General features: G+C 44.2%; 1 protein-coding gene across 3 annotated transcripts; it reads right to left on the reverse strand.

Moving 5' to 3' along the window:
- Positions 1 to 2,167: 2,167 nt before the first annotated feature.
- Positions 2,168 to 9,075, reverse strand: tagln (transgelin). 3 transcript variants are annotated; one of them, XM_061718979.1, is made up of 6 exons: positions 8,815 to 8,925; positions 5,642 to 5,678; positions 4,110 to 4,304; positions 3,854 to 4,025; positions 2,916 to 3,018; positions 2,168 to 2,837 (listed from the first exon to the last, which is right to left on the reverse strand). In XM_061718979.1, the coding sequence occupies exons 2-6, from the start codon at positions 5,651 to 5,653 to the stop codon at positions 2,699 to 2,701; spliced, it is 621 nt and encodes a 206-aa protein (XP_061574963.1). In that variant the 5' UTR covers positions 5,654 to 5,678; positions 8,815 to 8,925; the 3' UTR covers positions 2,168 to 2,698. The 3 variants fall into 3 exon arrangements, with proteins under 3 accessions (XP_061574963.1, XP_061574962.1, XP_061574961.1); XM_061718978.1 differs by having other exon boundaries at positions 5,642 to 5,681; positions 8,815 to 8,922; XM_061718977.1 differs by lacking the exon at positions 5,642 to 5,678 and having other exon boundaries at positions 8,815 to 9,075.
- Positions 9,076 to 9,680: the final 605 nt, after the last annotated feature.

Here is a 9,680-nt window from a genome sequence, read left to right on the forward strand (position 1 = left end):
GTGGATGAGTGTGACGGAGGGAGTGTGACGGAGGGAGTGTGACGGAGGGAGTGTGACGGAGGATGAGTGTGACGGTGGATGAGTGTGACGGTGGATGAGTGTGACGGTGGGAGTGTGACGGTGAGAGTGTGATGGTGGGGTGTGTTAGTGAGAGTGTGACGGTGCGTGTGTGCTTGTAACAAGCGGTCTTCCATTAAAGTGCCCTGAACTGTGACGGTTCACAAAGGCACCAGTTAGTTTGTTCTGAATGAGAGGTTTTATTTTCATCTCCAATTCTGGGTTTATTATCTGTGGTTTTTACTATCAAGAAATTTCTGATTTAAACTTGAAGTGGGATTTGCAATTTGTATTTTTTTATAAAGTATAATATATGAATAATGTGTGCCTGCTGTACAAATGTACTGTATACTGACTGTGCTCCACATTTTATAGAAGAATGTATTAAAAGCTGTAATTTTTATATGTGAATATTTTTTTTGGACTGCAGTTAAACTGTTTTGCTGTGCGAGTCACAGAAGATTTAAATGAAAATAAGAATTTTGATGGGAAGTCTGGATTTGGTTTCTTTGATACCTGTAATTACACTCGTGTCCATCGTACTGTTTAACAGCAGATTCATCTGGCCATGTAAGACTATCAGATTAAAACATTTCTTCCTCGGTTCTACTCATGCCACTCCTTTTTTATTTCTTTCTGATATGCTGAACGGCCCTTTTAAAAGATATATATGTGTACATACAGAGCCGTCTGGGAGATTTGCGAGGCCCTGTGCGAAATGGTCAGGGGGGGCCCTCGCAAAATTTTTGTTTTTTTCGGGTCGGATCGGGTGTCTATATGCGCAATTTTAACTCTCCAATTAGCAAAATACTGGATACTTTCCCTGCCTCATCATCATTTGGCTTGCCTCGACGCGGGGCCCCACGGCTGCTTGAGACCCGGTTGGATCGGTGATTTTTGTAACAAATTTATCAAACGAGCCTTTCAGAGAGGCATTAAACTCTTCCATTTTCTTTAGTTTTTTTCTTTTTTCATCCCCTGATGGAAATTTCCTGAATCTGTCTCGTTCTCTCGACATTGTGTGACAGTTTGTTCCAACTCCACCCGTCTGGATCAGAGCAGCTTGTGTCTGCGCTTGGTCTGATCAGTTGTATTGAACAACAGACACGCACATCATTGCACATATATTTATTGATATGCACAGACTAGTACACATTTAGGTCTGTAATGGAACGTGACTGTTGATATTTATAAGGGAAAAAAGAACGAAAAAAAAAGAAATCCAATTTTTTTATTTATTTTTTTTCCCAAAAACGGCCCATAGCGCGAGGCCCCTTGGGGCGCGAGGCCCCGTGCGGTCGCACGGTTCGCACACCCCTTGCGGCGGCCCTGTGTACATTACTCTAAATTAAATTCTAACACCAGACTGTTGGTGTGGAGGTCAAAGGTCATCATTTGGAGCACCGGCCTCCAGATCCTGCAGCTTGATGTCGTGTGGGTTCATTTGCAGGACGGTACTCTACCGTTGCTCTGAAATCCGTTCTTTTGTGCAAGTTCAGACTCGATGTAGCTCGTATTGAAATATAGTGTTTGTATCTGTCATAGAGCCAAGATGCTCGATGATGGATGACGCTGTGAAGCCGAACTGATTTTACGTGTGGTAGCACGCTAACCTTCATCAACAGGCTACTTTTTTTTTGTTTGTTTTTTTTCTTAGAGGACAAAAGAAAAGTACAGTCAAGGTTCATGTAAATGTCATAAGGTTTTGCCTCTGAATTATGCTACAATATTTATCAACGTTGACTACAAAGCCAGATTTAAAACAGAACAAAAAGAAGTTGCACGAAGGCTCGCTGTAATGCGTCCGTAAATAAGCAGTATTTGTTCAGCTGCCATCCGAATGAAACACCTGAAACCGGAGAAGTCACATGGAGCTGCCAGACAGCAGACGTTTAATCAGAAGTTGGCCGTGAGCCCACGCTCCTGTACAGTGGCCGTGATGCTTGAACCCGCTCCGATCAAAGAAGACGTGGCGTCACCGACGGTCCGGGCACCGTGATCACATGTCTGTGGTACATTTGTTCATACTCTGAGTTGGATGTTTCCAACTGTCTCCATTTTCAACACCGTAAGAGTGAAATACCCAGAATAACATCATAGTTCAACAAAATATGTCAAAATCATTATTTAATAAGACAATTTACAAAAATATTGGCACTGACACAGCAGGCGTAGCAGTGCGGGAAGTGGTGGGTCACTGAACACTGGAGCAGTAGAACTAAGGAGAACTGGCACACCAGGGCTGCGCTTGTCAACGTTAGAGAAATTAAAAAGTTACATCAACAAAATCTAAGAAGTGGGATGTTCTCGAGGATGAATCTGGGCAGCGATGAGTGACGCGAGAGCCGTTTACTAGACATGCTACAAGGAAAGTAAGGGTTGTCTTTCTACATGGTGGCTTGGTTTTTCCCCAAGGCCTTTTTATTTATTTGGTCATTTTTGTGGTTACCATGGCATGCTAAGCGGTTCTGGTGCTGTCTGCAGTGGTCACCGACATAAGCATGGAGAAGAGCCACGGTGCTGGAACAAGAGGGGGTTAAAGAGGCCCAATTAAGACAATTACAGGCTCCTGGAGGGTAAAACAGGCACTTTTGGTTTCAGGGACGCTAAAGAGGTTTTGGATATTTGTGGCTCAGTGATTTTACAGGATCTGTCTGGGTCTTCCGTAGCTCATTCCCTCCTGGCTGGCTCCCTTATTGGAGCCCATCTGTAAGCCGATCACGTTCTTGCCCGCCTTCAGCTGGTCGTCGCTGAAGTCTCGCTTGTTTTCCTGCGCTTTCCTGGAACACAACATTGAAAATGTCACGCGACGGAGGACTGTGTGTGTGGATCTCCGGTGTTTATGTCGTGGGACTCACTTGAAGAACCAGTTAGGGTCTCCGTTGTATGTGCCGTCGTCCTTGGTGACGGCCAAGCTGCCCAGGGCCGACAGGGTCCTCTGCACCGCTGCCAGGTCCTTACCTGTACCGGCACACATGGTTCAGATCACTGAATAATGGCTCACTATCGAAGCTTTGGGTGTTAGATGTAAGCAGTACTCGAGTTGTAAAAAAGAATCAGGTGGGATGGTGGATTTTATCATATGGGGACAGATAATTTGTGCTGATTACAAATAATATAATATATTACAAATAATAGCACTGACCAAAACACCTGCAGAAATACTGCAGGAATTACATAGCAGCAGCTTTAAATACCCACTAGGCTTACATCAAATACATTAAAACACAAAAATAAAAAACAGTTTTCTGAACTTATCAATATGACTCTGTCCTTCACAAGATAAGTAAATGGATCACTGCAAAATCTCAATCATCTTAACAAGAATATTTGTCTTATTTCTAGTTAAAATGTCTAATTTTTAGTAAAATAAAATCTCATTACACTTAAAACAAGACTCATCACTGGAAAAAACAACAATTTTCACCTGTTTCAAGTAGATTTTCACTTAAAATAAGTAGAAAAATCTGCCAGTGGAACAAGATTTTTTTGCTTGTAATGAGAAGATAAATCTTGTCCCACTGGCAGATTTTTCTACTTATTTCAAGTAAAAATTTACTTGAAACGGGTAAAAATGGTCAAATAAGTTATTTTTCTGGTGATGACTCTAAATGTTGAAATAGCAGTAAAACCACATTCATTGATGAAATGACATAAGGGATGGAAAGGAGGGATGGCAGTTTTACAGGGGGGATGATTTGGACCGTTTTTATTTCAGGGGGGATGCCATCCCTCCTCATCCCCCCTCATCCCCCCTCAACTCGAGTACTGGATGTAAGAGTGAAAGCGCTCGGACCTTCCCACAGGTCCACCGTCTGGAACATATCAGTCTTGGTGACGCCGTACTTCTCTGCAGCATTGAGAAACTGTGAGACCTGCTCCATCTGCTTGAAGGCCATGGGCGAGCTCTGGATCTTCTTCACGGGTTTGTCTCCAGCAAACAAACTGTTGATAAGTTCACACAGGACCTGGTGACAACAGATGCAACAACCGGCAGATGAGAAGAGGGGCTCTGATGCCCAGAAACGGGAGGATGTGGTCTATGTACTCACAACTCCATCTTTCAACCAGGTCTGGAAGCCCAGTTTTCCGGCCTCCGGCCTCCCGACGCCGGAGCCGCACTGACGGCTGATCCACTCCACCAGGATCTGCTCCAGTTCGGGGTCGTACTTGCTGTCGATTTTATCCTGAACCTGCCGGCTCATGCCGTAGGATGGACCTTTGTTAGCCATGCCTGAAACTTGGGACTTGAGAGAGGGGGAGAGACGGAGATGTGGACAACGTAAGGAGAAGCGAGGGAAGCGAGGCTCAGCATCAAAGTAAAAAAAAAAGAACAACGACTCGATATGAAACCTTTGTCTTTTGGGTTTGTGTGAATGGAAAAGGTTTTGTTTGCACATATGTGTGTTTGTCCACTCTATTTCTGAGAGTCAGTGTCATTATCATTGATGTGTGACATAAAGCAATATTCAGTTGTTGCAAAGAGACAACTGCAACAGGAGTGTAGAGTTGCTTTATAGCAGGGCCAGGAGGCAACACGAGCAAGACGATGCATCTTAATGATGAGCAACTATTCCTTTAATTGGAAACTAAAATTATAACGTGAGAAAAAATGTATTTGAGCCGCTTTAAAGGTATCTAATGTGAAATGATAAATAATTTATAAAAACAGATGGTACAGACCAAACTATTCACTTACATCAGCTAAGAAAGTTATATTTCTTTAATTTCTGTCACCTCAAAAGGGCAAATTCAAGAAAACAGTTTGTCAAACTAGAGTAAAATGAACTACTTTCCATTTGTTTCATTTAAACATGCTACAATCTGCTGCCCTACTTTTAAAAGTAGGGGACGTAGTCACGTCCAGCCATCACACCTGGATGGAGAACATACATTTGTGGAATCCAGGTGTGAAATGTTGACTCCATTTTGACCTTTCCTACACAAATTCTGTACATCTTCAACAGTTTTAGCGTAAATGCTAAGAACTGACTGTCATGCACAAAAATATTTGGTTGTCCTCCACAGGGCATACCATTATTACTACATTTTAACAGTAAAGTGTTGCTTTTAGGCAATAGGAATAACAGCTAGGGTAAACACGGTAACATGTAGATGCTGTGGTGTATTACAGTTGTGCAAACCATTCTTGACAGAGTACTTACCTTGAATCACAACTACAGACATATACAAATGCACGAGTGCAAACACTGACAACATGCAGGTCAGAAGCGTGTGTTCAGGTGGAAATGCAGCGTTCAGTTTACACTTCTCTCCCAGACCAGTGGCATTAACAGCGTTGTGTCTCACGATGCGTTCAATTCAGCCCTGAACCTGGAGCATCTCCGAGCCAGAATGATGCACAGTGGGAGCTCTGTATCAGCCAGCTGACTACTGCCCTTACTTCTTTATTTTTCTCCCATCATACAAACATACACACACATTTGCATTATCTTCTTAGAGGCGTTGGGCCTCTGCGAGCACACACTGCCAGTACAACGTTTTTTTTAAATGCGCAGTTTGCCTCTGCACTGCCTTTGAGTTAAAAGCCAAGAGCAAAACCACGGAAAGTGCTCCATCCAACCTTTGTTGCCATCTTGAGGTCGGGTCACGTCAACTTCCTGCTGGGTGTAGAGTTAAAACGTCAAAGGTGCTCACCAGAGGGGACATGTTTCTTGTTGGCAGGGAGCAACAGCACATTTGTGTTTATGAACAATCAAACCATCTTGCATTCATCAGCGGCGTCGTCCAAGAGGCTGCAGCTCTGACTGCATCAGTAAAGACGCACAAATGCTTGGCGGAGTCTCACACAACAAGAGACACAGAGGAGAGCAAAGCCGTGCACTTCTTTTCTTTTCTGGGTCATAAATGTTTATAAAAACAAAGTTAAACCTGCAACAGAGATGATGAAAGCCATGTGAGAATAGATTTTGGAGTAGAAGTCAAACGCGGAGGAGACGAATGGGCGAGTCCATGATTTAAATCTGGTGGCCATTCAGTGAACTCCAGTTTTTTCTCTCTTTTTTTGGGGGCTTTATTTTTCCAACCTGAAGTTTCAGCCTCATTACTGGAGCATTGTTGTTCCAGATCAGTTCCTATGTATATTTATAAGTCCGAGGTAGAGTGAAGAACCTTTAAACCTGGTCATAGTCTTGCACCTTTTTGTTCCCGAGCCACTAAAGCAGAAAGGCTTCTCCCAGCGTTCTGCTGCTGCTCGTTAACTTGGTCCGTCTCCTGCTTGGTGCTGCACGAGCAGCGCTTCAGGATTCAATTACTTTAACGTTCTGAATCAGGTACGCTGCGTAAGCATAGATATTACATTTCCGCAGTCGAGAGCCGGGGAGTCAGCTTTAATGATACATTTGTGCCAGGAGTGTCCGCAGCGCCTCACCACCAACCCTGTTTAATATTTTTTGCATTCCCGGTGGTTATTTTCCAGACCAGAGCAAACCAAACACACACACACGGGTAACACACTCACTTACACACAACCACAAGTCTTATTCTCCCTCTCTCTCGTGCACACACTCTCTCCTCTGTGCTCCATGGTATTCTCACTGACATGGTCCATTACACAAAATTACAGAGTAAAGTTCTCTTGGTATGCGCTTAATATGCCTTTTTTTTTTGAGTTGTTAGCCTTATAAACTGCAGAAAACACACTCTTAGTCAGGAACGCTAGTGAACTTATACGGTCCACATTTTTCGAGAGCAGAGAAGAGACGAGAGCGTCTGCAGCGCGTTGCCGTGGTACCGCGGGTCTGTCCGGGCCTGGTCTCTTCTCGCTGGTATTTATGAGCATCCAGCGGCTGATGTTATGCTTGGGACGCGTCCCAGGACCTAATAAGTCAGGAGACTTTGCTAAATAAGCTTCCGTGCCGTCTGCTTACGTCTCCCTCTTATTACAAACTGCGTTTTTGAGACTGCTTGTCCTCCCCTGACATAACTTTGACGAAGGCTGCGTCCTCCTTCAACTCCTACTGCTGGTTGTGGCTCAGTGGAAAAAGTAGCCTGCATGAAGGATCTATTGTTTTCCTGCAACCATAATGAGAAGTGTCGCATTACAGATGTCATAAATGCTGTTTCTAGTTGTTCTTGGGCTGATTTTTCACAGATTCAACAGCTTACATAGTTAGACGTCAGTAATTACAAGGACGGTGTCTGACACTGAAGCAGAGGCCATCAGTCATCTGGATGACAAAGGTTAGGAAATAAGTAAAGAGGAAACAATATCATCTTAAAATGGAAACAGGAGAAAATAAGTGAAATTACAGCTGGTGGGAGAAAAAAAAAAGAGAAGAGTCGTGACTGCTTCCTTCGACAAATCCCTTGTTGCTGCATCCCACAAACACATGACTTCATCATTTCTTCCCCCACATCTATCCATCTCCCCCTCTTGTGTTTTTCCTGCTGTTTCTCTATCACCATGGCAAACGTGCCGGATGCCAGAACAGGAAACCGGTTTGAGGGCTGTGGCGGCTCTGACAGGCCGCGGGTACATGTCGTCATGCAGCCGCTCCTCTTCCCCAGCTAACCATCCAATCATGACCGCCGTGATCAAACCGTATTGTGTGAAGTCCTTAAAGTCATAATGCTCCTCAGTGTGGGATCTGTCCTCAAGATGGACTGAAATATGTAATGAATTCAGTGTCAGATGAAGTCATGCGGTTGGAGGATGCTGCTCTGTCTGATGCACATGTTAGTTTTTTAACATGGCTCTGGTTTATGAAAGCTGCACAAAAACTTGTATAATAATTAAAGAAAGCTTGTTTTGATATTGCCGTCAAGGCCCTTCGTGGTTTTGATCACTCTGAGAAACTGTAACTCCTCCTGTAAACTCCTCAAACGCGTCCGTTCACAGGAGCTCACTCTGCTCTCATGAAAATACAGTTAGTTCTGTGGTTATGCTCAGCTGTGCCTCTTGTTTGTTTATGGGCTGCCGCAGGATTAGCAGCCTAGATAGTGTTATCTAATCCTGTTGCTGCTTTCCAGAAACTCAGCTGCCCACTGGTCCCGCCCATCCGCTTCTGCAGGCCTGCTTTTACTGGAACCACGGGGAATGCGTATATCTCACAGGATTTTCTGTGAACTGTAGCGAGCCATTACACTTCGGCTCGTACTTTCAGTTGTGTTCCCAAGAACGGACGCAAAGTGAATTTTGTAAAACGTTATTTTACCCTTTGTTGCCCGCCGTGCATCTGCATCCCCGTTAGGAAGCGTTTCCATCACTCAGACCTTGGCAGGCCCATATAAAGGCCCATAAATGGGTCATTTGCTTGTGCAAATAAAACTATGTGTTGCTGGCAGAGATATGCAACATTGTCTGGCTCCCTTCTCCGCTTTTCCTCTTCTCACTTTGCATGGAAAATATCCACCGACCAACGTCAGGATCACATTTAAGACACATAATGGGCCTATTTGCCTATAAAGTCAGTTAAGTGCAATACAACTCTTGGGGTTTTATGGAAATATTGCTTTTATGTAAGTTAATCTAATGCAGAGTTACTCTGTGACCAGTTGAGTGCAGACGTATGTCCAACTTTAAGTATTGGAAACATGATCTTTGATCACGTTCAATCTCTGAAAGTCTGCTGTTGTACCTTAAAACTATAGACTGAACACTGAATGCAACAAAAAGGCCTTAAAACTGAATTATTTGTCATAACAAACCCTATCATTTACACACTCAACAGTTTCCTCCCTCATCACTGTCCCATATGAAGCCTTTAGGTGAGAGTAGGAGAAAAGCATACTCACTGTGTGGAGGATTGGGTGAATACTCTGCTGGCTGCTGCTGCAGTGTGCGAGACGAGTTCGGATGCTTGACTGAGTGTTTGTATATCCCTCACAGGGACCTCCCTCCCAAAAATGCCGGCTTAAAAGGAGCAAAAGAGGTAAGATGACTTCATTTGTCCACTGAGAGACAGTGGGAGGGTGGAGGGAGGAGGGAGCACTAGGAGGGAAATAAGAGGGAGAGAGAGGAAGGAAAAAAGGAAACTTCATCCTTATAAGGCCATGGCCTTTCAGCAGCTCCCTCTCCCTGCCATGTTGCAACTCTTCCCCTCACATCGAGTTTAAACGCCCAGCCTTATTTGGGTAGAGCCTCTCCGTGTGGAGGAGAGAGACGGCGGCCAGGCAGCGTTGGTTTGGTCAGAGGGAATTCTCCAAATACTTTCACCGCATCAATCCTTATTCAAAATGGCTGCGGGATGGTGAGGGTGAGGAGGATCGGTGGTGGAGGGGAAGAAGATGGAAAGTGAAGGGATATAAGGGCAATTTACATATGTTGCACATTTCATGTTTTATCATGGAAACAGCCTGATGAGAGGAGAAGCAAGGAGGAATCCTTGTAATCATTTAGATGGAAACATCTGCGTGTGTGTGTGTACATGACATTTCAATCATTCAATTCCAGCACAAACACCTTTTTGCACAGTACTCTAATTTGCACAGGCGATACTGAACGTATGCTCATAACTGGTCCTCAGTGGAAAGTCTGAAGTGGGACAGATCACACACTGGGCGAGAAACACATGGGCGGATTCAGATCTCAGAGATGAGACAGACTCCCAGTCACTCCTTGGAACCGACCACAATGAAACCTCATTCAGGCATGAGCTCAT

The sequence above is a fragment of the Cololabis saira genome, chromosome 4 (assembly GCF_033807715.1).
Source record: "Cololabis saira isolate AMF1-May2022 chromosome 4, fColSai1.1, whole genome shotgun sequence".
NCBI lineage: Eukaryota > Metazoa > Chordata > Actinopteri > Beloniformes > Belonidae > Cololabis > Cololabis saira.

Bases quoted from the DNA above. Each gene is read 5' to 3' on its own strand.
- tagln (XM_061718977.1), bottom strand. From the start codon at position 9,060: ATGAAGTTTCCTTTTTTCCTTCCTCTCTCTCCCTCTTATTTCCCTCCT. The intron at 4,305-8,814 runs GTGAGTATGCTT...CCCTCTCTCAAG, and splicing joins TTCACCCAATCCTCCACACA to TCCCAAGTTTCAGGCATGGC. The intron at 4,026-4,109 runs GTGAGTACATAG...TGTTGTCACCAG, and splicing joins CCTGGTTGAAAGATGGAGTT to GTCCTGTGTGAACTTATCAA.